This window comes from Hippocampus bargibanti, linkage group LG08 (genome assembly GCF_051943395.1).
Source record: "Hippocampus bargibanti isolate YZ-2025 linkage group LG08, ASM5194339v1, whole genome shotgun sequence".
Taxonomy (NCBI): domain Eukaryota; kingdom Metazoa; phylum Chordata; class Actinopteri; order Syngnathiformes; family Syngnathidae; genus Hippocampus; species Hippocampus bargibanti.
This window is the reverse complement of record NC_142741.1, coordinates 17662050-17687417: the sequence shown is the minus strand read 5'-3', so window position 1 is coordinate 17687417 and position 25368 is coordinate 17662050. Positions and strand designations below refer to the sequence as shown.

The 25368-nt window shown below is 42.7% G+C and overlaps 1 protein-coding gene across 3 annotated transcripts in view; it reads left to right on the top strand.

Moving 5' to 3' along the window:
- dachd (dachshund d) overlaps positions 1–25368 on the top strand; it is a 212087-nt gene that overhangs the window by 94927 nt on the left and 91792 nt on the right. For all 3 annotated transcript variants that reach the window (XM_089003288.1, XM_089003286.1, XM_089003287.1), the window contains exon 2: positions 9296–9411. In XM_089003288.1, coding sequence (XP_088859414.1) covers positions 9296–9411 — 116 coding nt within the window. The remainder of the gene's footprint in view (positions 1–9295; positions 9412–25368) is intronic.

Here is a 25368-nt window from a genome sequence, read left to right as displayed (position 1 = left end):
ATGGCATGCATTAAATCAAGCAAGCGGAACATTTCCTAAGGCAGCCATTGCCTTTTAATTTCCTGAAGAAGCTTAAAATATCATTCATTACTGCAACTACACATATTTGGTTTTTAAAAGTCTCATAAATCAATAGCGCCCTGACTGCAATAATTATAACAAGTTAATGTGTAATTTCGAGACTGACGTTGGATGAAGATTTTAGCATATGCAAACGAGGCCATTCAAATAGTGCGGGGGATATTAATGCACAGAAACAGGTAACGAGGTACAGGCTATGAATTATGCATCAAAAAGTGGTTGATCTTCAATAAAAGGAAATGAATTCAGAATCATCTTTATTGCCAAGTATGTAGAACACACAAGGAAATAGTTTCCGGTAGAACACGCTGCACTAGTATTGTTGTCAAAAAAAAACTGCTAAGTGGCACTATACAGTTCCATGTTGGCTACTGTTGAAAGAGTTCAAAGAGTTAATGGCTTGGGGGAAGAAGCTGTTTAAATGTTTGCTGGATTTGGTGCGCATGGATCGGTAGCGCCTGCCTGAGGGGAGTAGCTGGAAAAGGTGGTGGCCAGGGTGCGGAGGGTCCAGTAGGATTTTCCGCGCCCTAGTTTGGATTCTTGCAGTGTGCAAGTCCTCGAGAGTGGGTAGGGTCGGTGCCAATGATTTTTTCCGCCGTCCTAACTGTCCGTTGAAGTCGGATTTTGTCCATTTTTGTGGCGGCCCCGAACCAAACGCTGATGGAAGAACACAGGATGGATTCGATGACAGCCGTGTAGAAATGTTGCAGCACCTCCTGTGGCAGGCCATGCTTCTTTAGCAGCCTCAGGAAGTACATTCTCTGTTGGGCCTTTTTCATGATAGAGTTGGTGTTGACCTCCCACTTCATGTCCTGGGAGACTGTGATTCCCAGGAACTTGAAGGTCTCAACGGTTGACACCAGGCAGTTGGATAGTGTGAGGGGTAGCTGTGGTGATGGATGTTTCCTGAAGTCCACGATCATCTCAACTGTCTTGTTCAGCTCCAGGTTGTGACGGCTGCACCAGAGCTCCAGCTGCTCCACTTGTTGTCGGTACACAGACTCGTCGCCGTCTTTGATGAGACCGATGACCGTGGTGTCGTCTGCGAACTTTATGAATTTTACAGCTGGGTGCATTGAGGTGCAGTCGTTCGTGTAGAGAGAGAAGAGCAATGGAGACTGGACGCATCCCTGCGGGGCTCCAGTGCTCGTGGTTCGTGTTGTGGATGATACATTTCCCAGTCTGACCTGTTGTGTCCGTCCTGTCAAGAAGCTGAGGCTCCACTGGCAGATCGTGGGGGTCACACCAAGCTGGAGAAGTTTGGGGATGAGGAGTTCTGGGATGATGGTATTGAACGCAGAGCTGTAGTCCACAAACAGGATCCTTGCGTAGGTTCCTGTGTTGTCAAGGTGGTCGAGGATGTGATGCAGTCCAATGTTGACTGCATCCTCCACAGACCTGTTTGCCCGGTAGGCAAACTGAAGAGGATCTAGCAGAGGTCTGGTGATGTTTGTCAAGTTATGTTGGTTTTTTGAGTTCTCCCCCTAACTTGAAAAGGGGTTTTGGCTGTGTTGACCGGGGTTACACTGGGACTTCACTCTTTGACTGCAATGATGAGACAGATTTCTCCTTTCTTTTTCCTTTTATTTTGGACTTAATCGTCTCTTTTCTCATTGAACAGACAATTTCAGGTTGCAAGATTGCAAGCTGATTGCAAGCTGAAAAACCTTTGAAGAAGGTAAAACAAAACAACAATTAGGTTTACATTTGAGGGATTAACAGGCTGGTTTTGACATTAAACCGCCAAATCAAATTATCAAATAAACAATCCCAATAACAAATTCTCTCACCGTCAGTCACCCTGGTCTTTACACAGTTGAACTCCACTGTTTTGGTAAACTCCTAGAGCAGTACTTGAACCGAACGCTGAGCAGTGTAGAAAACTGACTGTTTTAAAGGAGCGGTTTGTTCTGGTGAGAGCCTTCCTAATTACTGAATAGATTTCAGCTGCTGGCACACCTGCCTTCATTTCAGCTCTCTCCTCTGGGGGAAAATGGTGCCACTCATCTTTGGACTACAGCTTCAGCCATCTTTGTAGTTTGCCAAGACACCTCCCACTCAATCTTTCCATGGATACATCGGGAAGATTGCCAACTGTAGGCTAACCAAGTAAGTATGGTGGTCTTGCCAAGATTTTCTTATTTCTGTTCTTCAGCAGGTAGTAGAACAACCAACCGTCTTACGTCCCTGTGCAGAACAGTGGGTTGGAACTGTATCCTCAGGCTGCTTGAATTGGGATGGATGGGCTTTGCCTTTGGGGTTTTTGTCAGGGGGACACAGTAGCTGGGATAGATCCGGATGTGGACATCCCTCCTTTGTCATCTGGGTTGATGCTGATAACTCTGCCAAGCTTGAAGTGACCCCTCTTTACAATACGTACAGCGGCCTCTGCTGCACCGTTCCTGTGTGGAGAGTCAGCGGGGTGAATTTTCCACATCCACTTAGTTCCATTTTTTGGCTGCTGTATCCTCCAGTGTTGTTTGATCCAAGCCATCCAAGAAGCTATGCAGTTCCTTGAGGAAAGACTTTGCTCCAATGAAATTGGTTCCAGGATCAGACCAGATCTTTCTTGGATGCCCTCTGAGAGCTGTGATTTTTTTTTCTCTCTTTCTTCCACAGAGATGGCTCCTATGGAGGAGACTGCCTCCCACTTTGGGCCGTCCAAGGCTTGAACTTGTTGAGAGATCCTTTTTGCCGCTCTCCAAACAATTGCAACTGTTTTGACTAGTCTAATGATAGGACCCTGGTCTGTGGTCCATTTCAGGTACATCACTGCGCGATAAGCATGCTCACTTCCATCAGAGAATGTGACCGCAGAGGGTGGTTCAGTAATGAAGCATTTGGGAGTTAGAGCTCCAGTGAACATGATTGTACCGAGTTGCTGGTATTCCTCGAATAGATTGATTGCATCATCTCTGAGTCCATCTGAGAGTGCAATGTCCCATGTGTCTTTGACTGGACAGCTTTCAGCCTTTGCCTCTTGAAATGCCCTCCGCACCAGAATAGCTCCCTTTTGCTTGGTAGGAGTCACGAGGCCAACTGGATCGTACAGTCCTGACACTTGACTGAGAAGTTCTCTTCGCGTCAAACGGTTGGGTGTCATGGCTCTGATCTCGTCTTTCAGAAGGTCTTCACCTAGCCGCATCTTTTGTTTCTTCTTGAGAAGTTGATTCCAATTCTGACATGGAGCTTATCGTCTTCGACTCTGTAGCCCAGACCAAGTGCTTTGTTGTCATCATTGCCCATCTGATTTGGTAGGATGATGGTCTTTGTCCTTTCCTCATTACAGCGCTCCTTCCTCCCACTTTGCCCAGAGAAGACCCATGGCTTCAGCTCAAAACCTCCGGCCTTCAGGATCCTCTCCACATTGGCTGTGATGGTGTTTAGCTGGACAAGGCTGTTATGTGAAGTAAGGATGTCGTCAACGTAGCTGTCGTTATGAATCACTAGACGTTCCTCTTCAAGGTGGGCAAAGAGAGGGAGGTTTGCAGTTTCACGCATTGCCAGTTGCACTATGCACCCTGCAGGTTTGTCTCCTATGTTCACTCTTGAGATCGCGTATTCCCCCAGGTCCACATTCTCAGTATCTCGCCAGAGGAATCTGTGAAGATGCACTTCTTGGTCTTCCAGCCAGACGGAGTTATACATCTTTTTTATGTCTCCCAGGGCAGCATGAACTCCACATCTGAATCTGAGCAGTACAGCTCGAATCTGATTAAGGACATCAGGGCCTTTCATCATCAGGTCATTCATGCTGACACCTCTGCACCTTTGGCTGCTATTCCAGACAATTCTTATTGGAGTTGTAACCGAGTATGGGTTTGGCGCAATGAGGTGACTGAGATACCAAACTGGTCCATCCCAACTGGTGATGGTGCCTTTAGGTAGTTTGAAGGCTGCTTTTCTATTTACCACATCATGGACTTGTGCAGCATAAGCCACCTTCCACTCCGGTCTTTTGGCCAATTGTTTTTCTGTTCTCAGGAATGTAGCCTCAACCATTTTTCTGTCGTTTGGTAAGGAAATGGGGTCCTCCACCCAGGGATACCTGGCATGCCAGTGTGGCTCTCTGCTGTGGTGGTCCTCTGTGTCATAGGTGAGGCCGTCCCTTACTACTTCAAATTCCCGTTCCTCTGCGAGAGTCATCTCTTTGCCGCCTGGTTGACATTTTCCACAGCGGCATCCTCCACACTTTGGATCACATGCTGCACCAATACTGTCCCATTTCCACCACTCTAGGAAGTCCCGGTAGGTGCTTGACCTCTGGAGCTTGGCATGAACATGAGTGTTGGGAGGGTTTGTTCTAGCTGGGCCAGTGAGTTCTTCGTACTTTAAGGCAGCAGTCCTCATTGATCTTGCAAAGTGAGCCCTGGACATGTGGGCGGACACAGTGAAGTCTTCAAAGAGTCCAGGATGAGAGCCTCCGACTGTCATCCCCAATGGCCCGTCCCACAGCACAAGGTCTCCAATAACTCTGATCTGTTGAGGTGCTAGCTGGCCCTCTCTGTGGCTTATAAGCAGACTGATTTCATCTGGTCTTGTCAAAGCTCCAAGTGGGACATCCGGAAAGAGTTTCTGGAGCCGTTTGGAGTCAACACTTTTGTGAATGCCTGCAATATTGTCCAGACCAATTGATGTGATCTAAGATTGCCTTTTGGAGTCCTCACTCTGATCTTCAAGAAGTACCGCTTTGTCTCCACAATGGTCTTCATTCCTCCAACACCGTGTACGATGAGAGTGATGTCTTCGCTTCTAAGGTTCAGTTTGTCTGCAGTCGTGTGGGTGATGTAATTGGTGTCAGACGCCAGGTCAATCAGTGTTCCAATCTTTTGTCCAGCATTTGCGGTGACTTCCAATAACATCATCAACACTGGCAGTTCCTGCAATCCACTTCTTTCTAAAAGTCCTGATTTGGCTTTTGTGTTTGACATCTTGGCTGCAGCATTGGAGAACGCATCATGAAACTGCCTTGCCAGCTAAGGGGAAAGCCTCTTGACAAAGTTTTCTTACTCCTCTGTGTATGTTCTCCTGCTTTTGCCATCCATGGAGCCAAGTTTGCTCCTCTTCTGTGCTGAGCTGCTTTTCTTGTTCGGACAGATGTAGAAATGATGCTCAGGTGCATGTGCATTCTTGCAGGCATGGTTGGTGCATAGGAAGTCATCTTTGCAGTCTGAACTGACATTATGGACATCAAGACATCTGATGCATGCTCCCATGCAATGCCCGGAACTGCATGCAGTAGTAGAGTTTCCTCCTGTGCTTCCCATCTCCGCAGACAACACAGCCATTGCGGTCATCACATGCCCTGGTGGATTTCGTCCTGGCATGTCTTGGCTCAGGCTTCGATTCCCTCTTATTTGGTTCCTCATCCAATTGTTCCAGCTGCTCATAAATACTCTCTTGCCCTTTCTGGAAGTCCAACAAACCGTCAAACCTGTTGACTGGAGTTACAGCATTCCTGGGATCTGCTGCATAGATGAGCCATTCCTTTCTGAGAGGTGCTGGGAGTTTCCCCTCAATCAACCTGGTCACGAGTGGGTTTTTGATAGCGCCAGTGTCCCCGAGCTCACTGAGATCTTGAAGTGCTTTCGCCACAGCTTGGATTAACTCCACTACTCTTCGTGGCTGGTTGCATTCTCTGCAGCTCCTCCACAATTTCTATAGCAATGGACGTCCGATTGCCATAGCGATTTCCCAGAACACGGAAGATGTCATCAGCAGTGATATGGGTGGTGAGACGAAGGTCTTTCCTGATCTTGTCCTCAACACTGTCCAGCAATTGGGCCCTTTTCACTTCCCTGGAACCGGTTGGCTCCCCTTGTCTTTGGAGCGCTTCCCAGTCCTTTTTCCACCTGTAGAAGTCACGTTTGATTCCGGTGAACTTAGGAAGGGTTATTGGCTTCAACTTGATGGCTGGTACGGGGTGACTGGACGTAACTGGTTCCTTCCTGACCTCTTCCTTTACCCCCTCTTGTATGAAGTCAGCCTTTTTGGAGACAAGCTTGGTGGCTTGAATTTCCAGGGCTTTTAAGGTTGTCAGGATTTCAGCTACTGAATCTTCAGGAATCCATTTTCTCCACCGGCTATGTACCTCTTTTGCAGTCTTCATTAATGTTGGGTTATTTTTTATCGTTCGCCCTTGGTTCATTGCTTCGACGGGTGTTGATGGAGATCGAAGGTTAAATCATCAGGGAGCCAGGACTTGAACAGAAAGTTGATTTAATTTGGAGAGCACGGGCATTGTGGTGCGGACGGAGGAGGGAGCGCATGCAGAGAGAGAGAGAGACGAACGGGCTGCAGGAGTATTTATGCGGCGCATAGTAATGACGCGACAGGATGTGACGTAATAAAATGCGACATCGTGTAAAGGAAGGCAGGATATGACATACGAGGAAGTTCAAAATGTAAACAAAGATTACAGAGCGATGTTTAGAGATGTTTGTATGGCGAATTACCCTAACAATTAATCCTTCAAGGTGGTTCAGCAAGAACTGGTATCCATCCAGGTTCATATCCTCAGGGTCCACAGCAGTGATGCGTCTGCACTCCTCCTCTGCTGTCAGTAGAGCAATGGATACTTCATTTTTTCCAAACTTGTTCCACAGGACCTTCTGAAGTAAACCTTTGATCTCCGCCCGCTTTAACACACATTCTATTGAAGTGTTGTCCAGATCTTCTTGCTGCACTTCAGTGAGTTTTGTTTCCCCATCTCTTAGCTGTATCAGGAGTTTGGCCTCTGCCTTGTCATTGGCTTCCATAACTTTATCAGCTGCTGCGATGAGTGTCTTAAAACTGTCTCTGAGCTCCTCCTCAGACAAGTCATCATGGTTCCTGGTGAGGCTGTTAACCAGGCGGGTGAATGATGCTTTTGCAGTTGTCCTCTCAGTCTTAAGCTGGTCAATTGCCTTCTTGTCGGCCATACTCACAATTCAGGTGGAGTTGGAGGGAACTGGGTGAATTTAAGCAGTTTAATCTTCAGTCAGGGGGCCTGGACGATCCTGGTTTCCAGAACTTCTTTTTCACTGATGTCCAGTGGGGGGACCGGTTTTTCACTGCGTTTTTTCACTGTCAAGTTATGTTGGTTTTTTGAGTTCTCCCCCTAACTTGAAAAGGGGTTTTGGCTGTGTTGACCGGGGTTACACTGGGACTTCACTCTTTGACGCCAATGATGAGACAGATTTCTCCTTTCTTTTTCCTTTTATTTTGGACTTAATCGTTTCTTTTCTCATTGAACAGACAATTTCAGGTTGCAAGATTGCAAGCTGATTTCAAGCTGATTGCAAGCTGAGTGCAAGCTGATTTCAAGCTGATTGCAAGCTGATTGCAAGCTGATTGCAAGCTGATTGCAAGCTGATTTCAAGGTGAAAAACCTTTGAAGAAGGTAAAACAAAACAACAATTAGGTTTACATTTGAGGGATTAACAGGCTGGTTTTGACATTAAACCGCCAAATCAAATTATCAAATAAACAATCCCAATAACAAATTCTCTCACCGTCAGTCACCCTGGTCTTTACACAGTTGAACTCCACTGTTTTGGTAAACTCCTAGAGCAGTACTTGAACCGAACGCTGAGCAGTGTAGAAAACTGACTGTTTTAAAGGAGCGGTTTGTTCTGGTGAGAGCCTTCCTAATTACTGAATAGATTTCAGCTGCTGGCACACCTGCCTTCATTTCAGCTCTCTCCTCTGGGGGAAAATGGTGCCACTCATCTTTGGACTACAGCTTTAGCCATATTTGTAGTTTTTTACCAAGACACCCATCTTTGGACTACAGCTTCAGCCATCTTTGTAGTTTGCCAAGACAATGTTCTTTAAGTGGTTCAGCACGAGCCGTTCAAAGGACTTCATGACCACAGACGTCAGAGCGACAGGTCTATAGTCGTTCAATCCCGAGGGTGCTGGTTTCTTTGGAACTGGGACGATAGTAGACTGTTTGAAGCAGGATGGGACTTCACACTGCTCCAGGGATCTGTTGAAGATTTGTGTGAAGACCGGAGCCAGCTGGTCAGCGCAGACTCTCAGGCAGGAGGGGGACACTCTGTCAGGTCCTGCAGCTTTCTTGATCTTCTGCTGCTTGAAGAGCCGTCTAACGTCCAGTTCGTGGATCTGTAGGGCAGAGGGCGGAGATACGGTAGTTTCTGGTAATGGTGGGCAGACCGGGGAAATGGGGGTGTCCTTTTCAAATCGGCAAAAGTATGTATTTAACTCATCAGCCATACCATTGTTGTACACTGCTTGGGGGGAAGGTAAACGATAATTTGTTATTGCTTTCAGGCCATTGCACACCAATGCAGAGTCGTTAGCGGAGAACTGTTTGTTAAGCCTCTCCGCATAACGTTTCTTTGCAATGTTAATTTCCTTTGTCAGCCTGTTTCGGGCGAGTTTGTAAACTGCTCGATCGCCGCTTTTAAATGCGGATTCTTTCCCTTTCCTAAGCTGCCTGAGTTTGGGAGTGAACCATGGCTTGTTGTTGTTGAATGAGCGGAAGGACTTTGTTGGTACACACATGTCCTCACAGAAACTGATGTATGATGTTACAGTGTCTGTGTATTCATCCAATGTGCCCGTTGAAGTTTCAAAGACGCTCCAATCAGTGCAGTCTAAGCATTCTTGTAGCGCTAACTTTGCTTCATCTGTCCATGTTTTAACTGTCTTGACTACCGGTTTTACACATTTGAGTTTCTGTTTGTATGTGGGAATTAAGTGGATTAAATAGTGGTCAGAAAGACCCAATGCTGCATGCGCAACAGACCGGTATGCGCCTTTGAGTGCTGTGTAACAATGATCTAGAATGTTTTCTCCTCTGGTGAAACAGTCAATATGCTGCTTATATTTGGGAAGTTCACGGTTTAAACGTGTTTGATTAAAATCGCCCAAAATGATCAGGGGTGATTCTGGATATTTTAGTTTGAGATGGTTTATATGGTCCGCTAGCTTTTGTATACACGCGTTAGCATTAGCTTGTGGCGCGATGTACACGGCAACGAGCATTCAGCGTGTAGTCTAATTAGTTATGGAAGTCTATTATGTTGAGCTGCAGAAAGCAACTGTCCTTGAAAGGGAATTTATTTACAGTGCGTGTTGTCTCGTTGTGGAACGCTCAAAATGTTAACACCAGCCGTCGCTGTCACCCACCTCCCCCACCACAACCACCACTGCTCTTGCTGCCACCCCCGCACTCGCTTATCCGTCTGCCTCTTGTGTTTGCTTTCAGCTCCAGACCTGGTCGGCCCCCAAAGAGGACCCAGAGTGTGACATCGCCCGATAACCCTCACATCATGCCCCACACGGTCCCTGGTCTCATGTCCCCTGGCATGATCCCACCCACAGGTAGGCTTGGATTCCTACTTAGTCTTGGGCAAGCAAAATAGCCATTTACATAAATTCTATCACATTTGGAATACTTTGTTCTAATGTCCAAACTGTCCCATTGTAAAACTTGCTTTTAACACTCCTTAATTCAATAATCGAATGAAGAAAGTCCATTTATTTATTTAATTATTTATTATAAAATAAAATCAACCACTAATGTAACACATTCATTTTAATCACAAATGAGACTCATAGTGCAGTTAGCCAGTTACAGCATGATATACTTGCATAAAGTAGCAGTTTAGATCTTTCCTTATTGCACCTTCTTGTCAAACACACAGTTGGACTCAAATACACTATGCCTCTGCATTAGTAAGCTTCTTATAGTATACCCCATAAGACTCAAGTTCCGCAAAGATAAAAATGATTAACTCAATCGATTATCTTTTTTTTTCTTTTTATGCCGCAATTATCCCGCTTGGATAAAAAAAGGGAAAAGCCTCAACTCAGGGTGTGAAGAAAAATAAGTATTCTTTGTATTTTTTCTTTTTTTTAACCTTATAACCTGTTTTCACTCCAGTGCCAGGAGTTTTGTCATTTTCACTCAAATTGCAGGACCCACAGAATATTTTAGTATTTGGACAACATAAACATTCAACACAGCGTTTGAAACCTTAGACCAGGCATGGGCAAACTACGGCCCGCGGGCCACATACGGCCCGTTAGGCTTTTCAATCCGGCCCGCCGAACTTGCCCAAATTATAGTACAAACAGTGTCTAAAACTCATGACAAAAAGCTAGCGAACAACAGGGCAGATAACTGAAAAGTTGCCTGCCCCATTTTTCCCAACTTGAAGCAAAATGAGACCAATCCCAATAAGAAACATTGTCACAAAGTATAAAGTTTTTTTTTTTAAATCAAGAATGCACCAACTTCAAATGCTACCTTGCTTAATTTACATCAAATGCGCATGGCTGTAAATTTTCCTACAGTAGTCGATTGTCATTGTGGTGCACAATGCAACGTTTGCATTGATTCCTACGAGCCATTAAGCCCCTTTCATAAGTCTCATTACAGTCACGGTTTAATGTAAATTTACGTTTTGTAGCGTCACATATGTTGTTAGCTTCTTTTGAATCTTTCGTCTGGGCTGAGGTTCTGTGCATCTATTTTGGAAAATGACATGCAATTGCACGACTTTGTAACGCTTGCGAAAGTCCGGAAGAAGCAGGCTTCTGATTGGCTGCGAGCCGAGTATGCGAATTTCAACTGCAGGTCGTCTATGTTTGTGTGCTCGGCGACGGTACACGTGTATTGTTTGCGCGTGACGGCGAGATCGTCAGTGAGGAGTTTGTTGAGCGCGCGGTCAGGACAAACCACCTATGATTTGGCGGAATTTAACACAAGTAGGTATTATTGAGCTTGAATATTTCGTTGTGTAATAATATGTTTTGAATGTTGAAAGTGATTCCATTTTTCAATAAATGTTGATTTCTTTGCCCCTTCGATGGAAACTTATTAAAAACAGACGCAATCTTGATAAATCACGGTGCATATGTTATTTTAATCTATTTCCATTTCCTCCTCCAAGTATCTGCGAAATAGTCTGTAAATGCCATATCTTGCATATTCCTTGAGACAAATGTATTAACTGATCAGGGATATTTTTCACATTTGATAGACAGTTAATAAATTGGGTTGTAGTGTTTTTACTGTGCTATGAGGTTTGTACATACTACATTTAAAGGACAACCGGCACCATTTTTTGTTTTTGTTTCCCACTGACATCAGAAAAACGTTTTATAGCATCTAAAATACCCAAATCAGGCAGGCTGATATTTTTAGTTAAATGAAAAACACCAATAAAAATGACTTCAAAATGAATCCGGAAATGGTCAGTTTCAGAAGGTCCCACCCCTCTGTTCGTGACGTCACGCCAAGACGTCTTGCCTTGCTCGAGAATCAAAACAATGGCTTCAGATTCGGAGAAGATGTTTTCTTGTTCTTGTTCTTCTGAAGAGGAAAGCATAAATGTTTGCAATTGATTCTAGGAGTCCTCCCATATCAATTCGAGCCGTCAATGACAGCAATGTAGCACCCAGAAAAAGCAGAAGATTGCGCCCAAGCTCCGTTGGAAATGGGCTGATTTGTCAGCTGGGAATTTGTGTCAGCGAATATCAAATAGTAGTCTTGGTGCAACACACAACGATTCACCATCGCTTTATTTATGTGTTTTCCTTCTAATTTCGCCATCAACACCGATCAACACGAAGTTTTCAGACCAAACAAAGTACCCAAAATGCATTGTATGTCGCTTTCTCGGTCAGGGGCGGTCCAAACGTGACGTCACATGGGGATCGTCATCAACTCGAAAACAAGACTTCATATATTCAGCGCAAGTCTTAAAACGTAAACTATAGCTATATGTTGTGGAATCTTTGTAAAATACGCGCAGTCGAAGTCATTTGAAGTGATTTTATAAATTATGGACATTACTTGTTCGGAGTATTTCCGGCCCAAACACTCCCTCCAAATGCTCCTGGCCCGGCCCCTCTGTCAAATTTTAGAACCCAATGCGGCCCGCGAGTCAAAAAGTTTGCCCACCCCTGCCTTAGACTCTTGTTTCATCAGAATAAAAAGTTCATTTCTAGCTGATTTGTTTTTGGAGTTATCTGCGCTTGAAATGGGGTGACTGTACAAAAGGCAAATGCCCCCTCTTCGGCGGGAAAAAAAACATTTTCAGAGGTCTCAGCAGCGCTTTCTCCAACCCCTCCTGTGGCAACACAATGGCATCAGATATAATGATGGTTTGAACTCACTGCTTTTGGAGAACATTAGGGCATATTTTTCTTCCAAATAAATATGGGTCAAATTTGTCTGTGTAAGCTCTCAGTCGTACAGGAGTGGTCCATCGATGAGAAGTTTTCTTCAGCCGTCATCTGTACAAATTTGAAGGTTTCGGACGTTTTGCCTCCTATCCAAGAGGCTTTGTCAGCGAACTAAAGTCTGACTGGTCGTATTGGCCCTATTTATATATCCCTAATGTCCACAGAACATCACGTAGAGAACACCACAGGGTTTGTAGAGAGGATCAAAGACCTCATATTGGAACCTGATGAAACTTTGGCATCATACGATGTGACTTCTCTCTTTACATCTGTCCCAACCCCAGCAGCAGTCTCAGTGGTGAGGACGAGACTGCTGGCGGACGTTTCTCTGCATGAAAGAACCAAACTTAAAGCGGATCACATCTGCAAATTATTGGAAATCTGCCTTAATACTACGTATTTTCAATTTCGGGAGAAATTTTATAAACAAATTCATGGTTGTGCTATGGGCTCACCAGTTTCACCCATAGTGGCTAATCTGTACATGGAAGAGATGGAGAAATAGGCCCACACATCCTTCCCGGGGAAAAAAAACCTCGACACTGGTTTAGATCAGTGGGGCCACAGGGGAGGGGTCCCCTGCCCCCCCCCCCCCAACCTGAGAGTAGGGACCTATCATAGCTGTGTCCGGCGCCACCATGTCTGGACATTAGGGATATATAAATGGGGCCGATACGACCAGTCAGACTTTAGTTCGCTGACGAAGCCTCTTGGATAGGAGGCGAAACGTCCGAAACCTTCACTTTTGTATAGATGACGGCTGAAGAAACCTTCTCATCGATGGACCACTCCTGTACGACTGAGAGCTTACACAGACGTATTGCTGCCAACTTTGGGAGAGACATCCTTCTGCTGGTACGTAACTTAGAAAAGGCCACCTTTAAATTAGCTGATTTAAAGAACCACCTCAGATTCAATCTTAGATGTAGACAGAGCCGGTTAATTCCTAAATGCTTGAAGCAAGCACCCCTGGAACCCGGATACTTAGCCGATAAAATGCAACAAAATTATACTAGGAAAATTCTAAATTTGCGAATTAGGAGACTTAACATAGAGATAAAAAACAAACAGTCAGAAATAGAAACTTATTATCAGCGATTACAAACGAAACTTACCCACAAAATCTATCAGGAAGTGTGTGAATTTACTAAATCCGGTTATATGAGGCACCACAGCAAAACCAAAGAGAGACAAAAGGGTAAATTTCAAAAATTACTTTTACTGAAACAATCTCAGCTACTGGTAAACACGCGAAAAATTAGGAATGAACAGTTTGCAAGGGAGAATTGGATCAAAAATTTGTCAGGCAGAGATCTCTCAGAGACAGAAAAGGCGGTACTTACCAAAGGTTTAAATTTCTCAGTGACTCCTAAAACTATACCTACAATAGATTATATCACAGCTACTGAATCGGCTATTAAAAATAACAAACTTTCGTATGCAGAGGCAGATGATCTACGCATTAAAATATCAGCTCTTCTCAGTAGTGCCAAACTTCCTCCGTCCAACATAACATTAGAAGAGAGAAAGGCGTTAACTACTCTACAAAAAGACAAAAATATTACTATTTTGCCAGCAGACAAGGGCAGATGCACAGTGCTTCTCAACACATTGGATTATGAAGACAAAATAAATAGGTTAATCAGTGATTCTAACACGTATGAGCAACTAAAAAGGGACCCTTCCAATAGATACAAGAAAGAAATGATTGACTGTCTCCAAAAGTTAGAGAAAGGAAAACATATAGACAAACAGATGTATTTTAGATTATACCCGGGAGAGGCCACGCCATGTATCTATGGCCTGCCAAAAATACATAAAGAAGGGTTCCCCCTCAGACCCATTGTTTGTAGCATTGACTCCTCTACATACAATGTAACCAGATATTTAAAAACTATCTTAGCTCCGTTGGTTGGTAACACAGAATATCACGTAGGGAACACCACAGGGTTTGTAGAGAGGATCAAAGACCTCATATTGGAACCTGAGGAAACTTTGGCGTCATACGATGTGACTTCTCTCTTTACATCTGTCCCAACCCCAGCAGCAGTCTCAGTGGTGAGGACGAGGCTGCTGGCGGATGTTTCTCTGCATGAAAGAACCAAACTTAAACCGGATCACATCTGCCAATTATTAGAAATCTGCCTTAATACTACGTATTTTCAATTTCGGGAAAGAAATTATAAACAAATTCATGGTTGTGCTATGGGCTCACCAGTTTCACCCATAGTGGCTAATCTGTACATGGAAGAGATGGAGAAATAGGCCCTCACATCCTTCCCGGGGACAAAACCAAGACACTGGTATAGATATGTGGACGATACTTTTGTCATAATTAAGAAACAAGAAATTCAATCCTTCACAGATCACCTCAACTCTGTAGACTTCAACATTAAATTTACTCGTGAGGACATTCAAGAGAACCAACTAGCCTTCTTGGATTGTAAAGTAATTATAAAAGAGGACAGAGCGCTAAAAACAGAAGTCTTTAGGAAGGCTACGCACACTGACCAATACTTACTTTTTTACTCTAACCACCCTTTACAACATAAACTAGGAGTTATCAGAACCCTCCAGCATAGGGATAAACTAATACCAACTAGCATTGAAGGGAGAGAAAATGAGTCAAAACATATCAGGCGAGCACTCACTAACTGTGGGCAACCTCAGTGGTCATTCAACAAATGTCAGAAAGAAAGAATAGGGAATGAAACCAATAATTCTCAAGATACAAAAAGGAGAGGAGTAGCAGTACCTTACATTGCAGAAGTTTCTGAAAAATTACAAAGAGTCCTTTGGCAACACAAAATTCCTACTTATTTCAAACCGATAAACACGTTAAGGCAAAAATTAGTGCATCCAAAAGATAGCCTACCAAATGAAAAACAAAGTAATGTAGTTTATTCCATACATTGTAAGAATGAAAATTGTAAAGAGCAGTACATTGGGGAGACTCAACAAATTCTCAAAAAAAGACTTTATCAACATCGCAGGGATAATACAAGTGGGCCTCAATCGGCAGTACATTTGCACCTAAAAGCTAGCAACCACTCATTTGACAACAATGAGGTTAAAATCTTAGCGAAAGAACATAGATGGTTTGAAAGGGGGGTAAAAGAAGCAATTCTTATAAAACAACAAAATCCTTCATTAAACCGGTCTGGTGGGGTGAGGTTCAATTTGGATCGTTCATACAATAGCCTGCTCAGGCAAAACAGGTTAGGCAACATTCGTAATGCTTATGAGGTGATACCGGTGGGAGTGGGGGAAATGGGCCAGTCGTTAGTCAGGAATGTAGGAACAATCAGTGGGGCCACAGGGAGTGGTCCTCTGCTCCCCCCCACCTGAGAGTAGGGACCTATCATAGCTGTGTCCGGCGCCGCCATGGCTGGACATTAGGGATATATAAATAGGGCCGATACGACCAGTCAGACTTTAGTTCTCTGACGAAGCCTCTTGGATAGGAGGCGAAACGTCCAAAACCTTCAAATTTGTACAGATGACGGCTGAAGAAACCTTCTCATCTATGGGTCATTCCAGATATTTCCTTCGGGTGTTGGAACTTGGAGGAACCACGGTATTGCCTCCTCGAGGGCAGCTCATCCTCGAAATGGCAATGGGCCCAACGTGACACATGAAGCCACCCGCCACCAGACACCCGCTGCTCACTCATTCACCAACAACAAATCATCTGCGTAGGCCCCTGTAGAAAAAAAGAAACAACAAAGGCAAGGTTGAATAAATTGGAGTGGAGATCTTTTCCCTCAGATTATTCCGGTAGATGTTGCATTTGTGTCCTGGAGCTCATTCTAATTAACGCGATTAATCCACTCCACTGCAAAATGTACATAGGCGCTGGTAGATGCTAAAGCAAGCTTATCGCCACAAGAATCAACAGCAAGCGTTCAGGCCCTGACGCCCCCTCAGGCCGAGTCTTATTGCGACAAACGCTTTTGTTCTATTTGTGGCGGGCTTCATTGTGACTACTTTGATGTTGATGGCTTTAGGTGCAGCATTTACATATTTTTGTGCTCCCATTTTTGTGCCTAAAAATTTTACATTTTCAGCATTCACTTGGCGTGCATGACATTTATTTGATTCCTGATCTAACAAAGCGTTTCCTACTAAATTACAACACAGTGTTGCTTTAACAGACTTATAGTTATCCCCCCTTTACTGTAATATTAAACCAAAAGTGTTTTTGTCCTGGAGGCAAGACCGTATTGTCTGCGATATGTTTGAAACCTAATATGAACCACATTCAACACAATTACTTGCTTTGAACGCATAGGGCCAGGTCGGCGGCTCGGCTCTGCAGAAAGCAAAACTTAAAGGCTGAGATGAGCGCGGAGGAAGACAATGATGAGAAAGTCGTGTTATTTAGTGGAACACGGGAGCAACAGAGAAGCCTTTTGATAGCATCCCCTTTCAAGCGCAGAGCGACACTCTGATCTTGACATTTTAGTCGGGGTATTCAGAGGCCACTGATAAAGTAATTGAGGTTTTGCTGTTCTCATAACCGCCATGTGTCCCTCACTCACGGTCAGATGCGACTTTTCCTTTCCACCGCTTGCGGCTTTCATAATTGAACAGTTTTGATGATAGGATTACGCATTAAATGTCAGGGGAAGTTACCCATCTTGACATTTTCCTAATTGGATATAATTGACCACACATAAGTTAGCATCTAAACAGTCGGCTAATTTATGTTGTTCTAACGTCCAGCGAGCTGATGGGTGGTAAATAAAGGCGATGAGAAAGTGTCTTAAAGAGTTATCATGGCACACCATTTTATTTAATTTTTTTTGCTTGAGCTAGCGCCACTGTCGATATTTTCGGCATGCCCATGGCTTCAACGATTAACGCATCATTTATTTATTATTAATATATTATCATTATTAAGATTATTTTTTCATACAGATATGCAGCAATGTTCAAGAAACATTAACAGCATTAGTCAGCTGTAATCGGACCTGTGTCATCCACATTATCTAGCTACTTCTCTCATATTTTTTTCATCAAGATATTTCCACTCATGGCCCTTTACGGACTGCTTAGCAAATTATAATTGTCGCAATGAATTTTTTTTTCCCATCCCTCAAGACATTTTGAAGCCTGAGGTTTACCTCTTGTAAACAGACCCATATTGAGGCGGAGAGATAAAATTGTCTTAATGGCAGGGAATGAATAGCTTCAAACTGAGAGGTAAAGCTGGTCATTCACATTTCAAAAGGTAAGTTCATTCCAAAATGCATGAGGTGGACTTTTGAAAACTGTTAGTATGATCACTGAGCGACTCTGTCGTAGGTTTTGGGTCTTCGGATTAATGGCAGCCATTTTGAAGCTCATTTTTGCAATTTTGCTTAGACATATGCTCTGCTAAATTTCTAACAATCTAACCAAATATTCTATACATACCTGTGAGAAAATTCCTTGCACACACCAGATTATTATGGATGATTGTTTCCAAATTAGGGTGGTTATAATTAAGTCTGATCAAGACTGTTTAAGTAGCATTTTGCTTAGTATACAGTGATACCTCGGTTCTCGACCATAATTCGTTCTAGGACCCTGTTCGAAAAGCGATTTGTTCGAACACCGAAACCATCTCTTTGCTCCTGTCACTTGAGTTGACAGCGGGTGGCGGGGCTTCTCTAATCACGGACACGGGGCATTTATACGGTTCGCGATCACCTCGCCAATGCCGGATGATTGACTCACCTCGCCACCGTACCTGGACTCTTCCTTCGATGCGCGAGTCTATCCAGTCCGACGTATTTTCCCTGCGTGCCGTATACGCAAACCTTGAAGATGACATAAATGTATACATTAATGTCATCTTCCGGGATTGCGTAATTTTGCACCCTCCTGTGCCATTTGCTTTTTGGCGTAGTAAGCGGGTCGGATCACCCCCTGCCTTCTTACTCACTGTGTTTTCTTTTATTTGTGAATAAACATCCTGCTTGGGTAGTACGTCTCTGCCGCCTGCTTTGGGATCCCAAACATTCCACTACGTTCTGACGAGTCAGCTGCCGTCACTCTCGCCCGGAACGTGACAGCTACGGATGACTCGGCTACAGGATGTTCTTTTCTCTTAAAATATCTATCCAATGACACTTGCTCTCACTCCCACAGCCACATCACTAGATTTCACAGCCTCCTTATTCTTTAATATCATACTGATCGTATATTTCGCCATGCTGTATTCCCAAGCCAGATCAGACACTAGCACACCTCCTTCATATTTTGCGATTATTTCTTTCTTAAATGCAATAGTTGTACGCACTACTTTTCTTTTGTCACTTTTAGCAGCACTTACTTTCTTTGGAGGCATGATTAGGGGCTAAAACTCTTTGTACACCTATATTAAACGCTAGAGCAAAACGCAGCACGTCAGCAAGCGACAACAGTTGGTCACGGAGAGAGCGATCCACCCGTACGCCGCTCAGCACCCCACCCTCGCATACGCACTCACACGTCCTATTGGCGTTCGAACACCGATAGGTGTTCGGACTCCGATTTGTTCGAACTGTGAGACGTTCGAAAACCGAGGTTCCACTGTATTTGAAATGTCACCATGGTGCCATATTAGCTAATGGACAGTCACACTTAAATCACCGAAGCTCAAATTTGTCAAATCCATTTTACTTTTTCCTAATCAAATTCCAATTTGCTGTGGTGTATAGGACCCATTCATCCACAAATGGTGCATTTTTGTTGCTGCTAAATGCCCAAATCACATTCGATTAGAATCAACGCCTACGCTGTGTTAGGGGTTTTCTTCACTCGCTAACAAGAGCAGCAATATGCGTGTTGGAACATATCGTTAACATATGTATGTGTGCCCTTGACACTGCCTCCATTTAGAAAAGAGGACATTTTAATATGCTTAACTTCCCATTTAAGGAAATACTCTAAGATTTTCATATGCAAGCATTGCACTGTGTCTGTGTGTATGTGTGTGTTTGTGCGTGTATGTCTGTGTGTGTGATTGTGTGTGCGCGCGTGTGTGTGCGTGCGTGCGTGTGCGTACGTGTATGTGTGTGTGTATGTGTATGTGCGTGTGTGCGTGTTTGTGTGTGTGTGTGTGCACCTGTGCGCATGCATATGTGCATAATGTCTATAGGTGTATTCACATGCCCAAGGGAGTTTTTCAGATGGTTGATGCATTACAGGCAGATTGCCCCCCACTTCTAACCCAACATTCCCAACCTTCCAAATGGGATTAATTGCCATGGAATGACACCATACGAAAATGACATCTACTTTAAAGTGGAGAGAGGACCTCCACTGACACTGTGGGCCAGTGAGCTGAACAAGCTTCAATTTAATTCATTTATGTGCCAGAGGAACAAAGTAGACCATTAAAGAAATGAATGCCACTAACAGTGTACATCCTACCGAAAAACATCCACTACTTCACTAAAATAACACGACAGTGAAACAATGAAAACATTGTTTTCTCCACTGGCAGTTAAAATAATTTGTGTGGTTGCAATTTGTGTAAGGTAAATTACATTTTTAATGAAGTTGTTAACGGTTTTACAAGTGGACAAATAGTTTCATCACTTTTAAAAGGAAAAGGGGAAAAAAACATATTTAATACTATTTTAATACCTATTGCGCTACAATTGTTTCTGATACACCTCAGCTTTGTCTAAATAAAGATGACCAGCAATTCTAGTATTTGGTCCAAATTCAAGACCTCCAAGGTCTTGAATTTGCACCTGCAGACATAAACTAGACTGCCCTCTGTATCTCTTAACTAAATATCTTTCACATTTGCCATGACTAGACTGTCACTTTTGTAATATAATGCAAAGTTCATATCATTCAGTCATTATGGTTAGGTTTAATTTAGGATAGGTCTTAAATTTAAGTTTCCTTAAAAGAAATATATGATGGATTCTTTAAATGCTGACTCTCTGTCTTAAAACCACTCATCATCCATTTGCAATGCAGCTTATTCTGAACAGGACCACGGGGGTCACTGGAGTTTATTCTAAGTGAACACGGGTGAAAGGCAGACTCCACCCCGAATTGGTTGCCAGTCAATCACAAGGCAGATACTGTAGAGAAAAACAACCAGCAGGACGTTCAGTGACATGCATTCGAACAAAACCCAAAGACACATTGTCATGCGATCATAATCCACCTCCAATTTGCATTATTTCTTTGTGCTGCTGGCCACAGCACATCTTTCATCCTCTCAGTTGGCAGTTTGTCATAAGTTTAGCAACCACTGTAACTGATCCTAAAGTTTCCGTGATCCAATGTAGCACAGTTCAAGTAGGTGCAGTCCACCTCACAGCATAGCCCTCATGTCGTGTTTTAATGTGTGCCTGTGGTGCCCTCTTAAAAAAAAATAATAATAACAAACTATTTCATTTTGTAAGAAAAATGAATCCATTTTTTGGGCAGTGGTGTGAAGGTAATCTGATTTTAATTCAATTATGCGATTTAGTTGCGGAGGGCACCGGCATTGGGGTGTTTGTCGTAAGAATGTTCTGACATTGGCGCAGGTATGGGGCAGCTAGCATGTTAATTAATGATGAAGATCCTGACAATATGCGGAAGCATGGCAGCGTTAAGCCAGTTGGCTGCTGCTTCCTTTGCATATTAATATCTCCTTCATTATTATTTAATATGACAGCTGCTCCAAGGGCTACCGTCAGACCTTGTCTCTGTTATTTGCTGTTTGGTGCTCTCCGCGTGACACCGCCTCGCTAGTCTCGATTAATTCTTTGACGGGCTGTGCTTTTTTGTTTTTTTTTTGGCTTATTTTTGCGCTCCCAATGATTCGTACCTGTGTCCATACCACCGTCTGAATCTTAAGGTGACTTTGGGAGACTATACGAGGCAGGATTGTTTTGTTTGCATGGTAATGAATGCAGATTAGCAACAAAGTGGAATGTTGACGTTTTAGACTTCCTGCGGCTTAATAGACTTCCCCGTCCTCCTCATTATGCCTGCTGCGTCAAGCCGCAGGTTCTGAAGATATGACAATGGATCTGTTGGAATTAAATAATTAGCAGGAGAAATATTTTACAAAATCGATTTATTAAGGGAGTCATTTAGTGAAAGACAAATATTGCCGAGCAGAGCTATCAAACAAGGCTCTGCTCGGCAATATCATAAACACCTGATCCTCAGCTATTTCTTTGCATTTCTTGTTTTTTTTACATGAGTGCATGTATTGATATGCAATTAAAAAATGACATTTTACGATCTTGCCAATGTTAGCTCTAAAACATGAATGTTCTGGAGGTGGGTGGCCTGGTGGTTGACTGGTTGGTGTGACAGACTCAAAGTGCAGTTTTGGGCACGAAACATAACAGATGTTTTAAACCATACTCTTCTGTCTTTGGTGTCTTTCAAAATGTTTCTCCACATACAACCTGCGTTTTTATTTTTATTTATTTATTTTCGTCTGTATACAAATAATAAATATTAAAGGACAACCGACGCCCCCGGTCAAGTTGTGTCCATAATTTGTAAAATCACTTCAAATGACTTCTACTGATTGTATTTAAAAAAAAAAAAATCCATGGCATATAGCTATATTTTACGTTTTAAGACTTGCGCTCAATAGGAAGTCAGGAAGTCTTATTTTCGAGTTGATGACAATGCCTGACATTGCGTCACGTCTGAAACGCCCCTGACCGAGAAAGTGACACACAATGCATTTTGGATACTTTGTTTGGTCTGAAAACTTCATGTTGATCCGTGTGTATGGCGAAATTAGAAGGAAAAACAGAAATAATGATGATGGTGAGTCATGTGTGTGTGTTACACCAAGACTACTAGTTGACACAAATTGCCAGCAGACAAATCAGCCCATTTCCAACAGAGCTTGGGCACCATCTTGTGCATTTTCTGGGTGCTATATTGGCATCCAGACGCCTCAAAATGAGACGGAAGGACTTCTTTAATCGATTGCAAACATTTATGCTTTCCTCTTCAGAACTATTTCAATCATATTAATAACTGGATGAGTAACAAGAAAGAATCTTCTCCGAATCTGAAGCCATTGTTTTGATTCTAGAGCAATGCAAGACTTCCTGGCGTGACGTCACGAACAATGGGGCGGGACCTTCTGAAACTCAGCATCTCCGAGGTCATTTTGAAGTAGTTTTGGGACTTTAACTCATTTTATTGATGTTTTGCATTTGATTAAAAAATATCAGCCTGTGTGTTTTGGGTATTTTAGATGCTATAAAACGTTTTTTCTGATGTCAGTTAGGAAGCAAAGAAATGGTGTCGGTTGTCCTTTAAAGTTGCCTGAGTTGGGGAAGTTATTTTGGTGGAAATGTTGGGAAAATATGTAAAATTTCCTGAACATCTGGTGTATTTCCCAGAATCTCTTAAACTTCCCTTATTCCACCCACCTTAGTTTGTCATGGATGAGAAAATGCGTGTTGTCACTGGCTGTCCTAACAAACGTAAAAAGAAGAAAAAAAAAAACAGCTAAACAAACAGCAATGAAAAGATCCACGGTGGTAATCACAAGTGTTAAGGATTCACGGGCTGCAGTACAATCAACCCCATTTAATGCTGCGGGCAGGGGCACGGCGAGGTGTTCCCTGCACCTGATTTGTGCGGTGAATTTATCACACAAAAATCCCAGGAGGTTATTTCAATATTTACTCTGCAGTCTGTTCTGCATACGTCTCATTTGGGAAACAGTTGACTCTTGGCCATTATACACAAATGAAGGCTGACCTTCAGGCCAGGCAAGGGCTACATTCATTATGTGCACAAGTATCACCTTCTTATGGGCGCGTTGCTTTTTTTCTGTCTGACACCTTTTGCATATGGAACAGTCGCTCGCAAATGAGGGACCATCGCTGACATGTTGTATACAGTGCGCCAATATGGTCCTGATGTATTTTAAGATGCAAACAAGCTTCTAAATTATATGCACAGAATGACTCTCACCATCTGCCTATCAGACGGGGGAAAAAAGAGCAACTGCTAGGCTCACGCATTCGATTCCCACCCCTTCACATCACATGCTAAAAGCCACTTCTGAGCGTGACAGCACAGCAAATGCAAAGACAAAGCTCCATATCAAATATAAGCAATTCTGTAAGAAAATAATTTGTTTTAAATTAGGTGATCTACTCGACGGCAGAGCTGATTGATTCCACTAATGGCCCCTTCCTATCTTATTTCCTTTTTAATCATCTTTTCCCAACTGCACATCTTTTATGATGTTGATGAGGAGAATTTGAGGGAATCTCCCTGAAACGCACGCACCATGCACACTGGCCCAGAAGAACTTGAGCGCTATTTGTTACCACTGCTGAAGACAGAAGCCTCATGAATAAAGATTACAAGTGACGTTTGATCCAACCAGAAGCCCAGAAAGTGCCGCAATGACAAACCCGATGCTTTATGATCTCTGCAGTGCATTCGTCATATGTGTGTCTATTAATATGTGTGTCTATTATCCACTTACTAGAATCTAGTGGGTAAGATCTAGTAACTAGATCATACCCAGTTCATTTTATTTGAGGCTCCGGTCATGCTCATTCTTTGTTTGAAATTTGGTTGTTGAGAAAAATCCATATTTAAGGCACACAAAACAAACAAGAACTTGGACATGTTGGCCGACTTCTAAATTTGTATATTTTTCAAAGTATATTTTGCAATTATAACTAATCAACTTGGACAATGGACTTGATTGTTTAAATGGTCCGTTGTTGCAATACTAAATGTGTGAAATTATTATCATTTTAAATCTATAAAACTGTGGCAGGTAACATCCTTATACGTTGTTTCTGTTTGACTAGCAATGTTCCTGCTAACTTTAGAGGTAGTTAGCACAAATTATGACCATGTGAAAACATCTTTTCATGCCTTATGTATGTGTGCGCCCAACTTAATTTATTTTATATTTATTTGAAACATTTGATGCTGTGTTTCGATAAAAAAGTCCGTCTTCTCTCTACTCAACTTCTGTCAACAAATTGAAATTATAATTACAATCTTAAAACAACCAAAAAATCCAACTAATTCTTGCTGTCGCATGTTAATTCGTTCGGTTTTCACTTTGACTCTATTAGATTTTTTCAGTTATTTTTTTTAACTTTTTGATCATAATAATAAGAGGCATAGATTTATGCACAACATCAACCAAAATAACAAAAAATGAAAAGTTGGTGTTAGCAAATATCAGATAAATACTATGTAATAGCAACATCATGCATACTGTAGTTTGACCCTTTAGGTACATTATATTTTCTTTTATTACATTGTGTTTAAAACAAAATGTGGCATTAAAATCGTAGCTATCATAAGTTGGTTTCTTCTTGTTATTTCCTCTAAAACTAACATTCATTTTATTTCCGACAAAAACAGAGCTTCTTTACAAATTCGATGCAACCATTTTGATATCTTAGAAATCACAGTATAAACCATTTCTAAAAATACAATGCGACCTTTAAAAAAAAATTACCTAAATCACCATGTGGTAGAAAGTGGATACGTCTCCTTATCCAATACTTCTCAACAGTGAGCATTTGCTATTTTCTCTGAATATTGTGCTGTGGCTGGTAGATTTAGGCAAGGATTAAGTATTACAATGTGCTACGCAGTGGCAATGAATTAGTGTGTATAAATAAATAAATTAGTAAATAAATACATGTATCACAGATGGGCCAAACTGATGATTTACCAATCGAGGTATGGAAGTGTCTTGGAGAGGTGGCAGTGGTGTTCATGACTGGGTTATTCAACAAGATCTTAGATGGTGAACAGATGCCTGAAGAATGGAGACGAAGTGTACTCGTGCCCATTTTTAAGAACAAAGGAGATGTGCAGAGTTGTACTAACTACAGAGGAATAAAGTTGATGAGCCACACAATGAAACTCTGGTAAAGAGTAGTTGAAGCAAGTAGTTGTAGTTGAAGCAGAGTAGTTGAAGCAGAGTACGACAGATGCAGTGTTTGCTTTAAGACTGCTGATAGAGAAGAGAGAAGAAAGGAGAGGAATGAAGATCAGTCGCAGCAAGACGGAATATATGTGTGTGAATGAGAGGGATCCCAGTGTAAGAGTGATGCTCCAGGGAGAAGAGATAAAGAA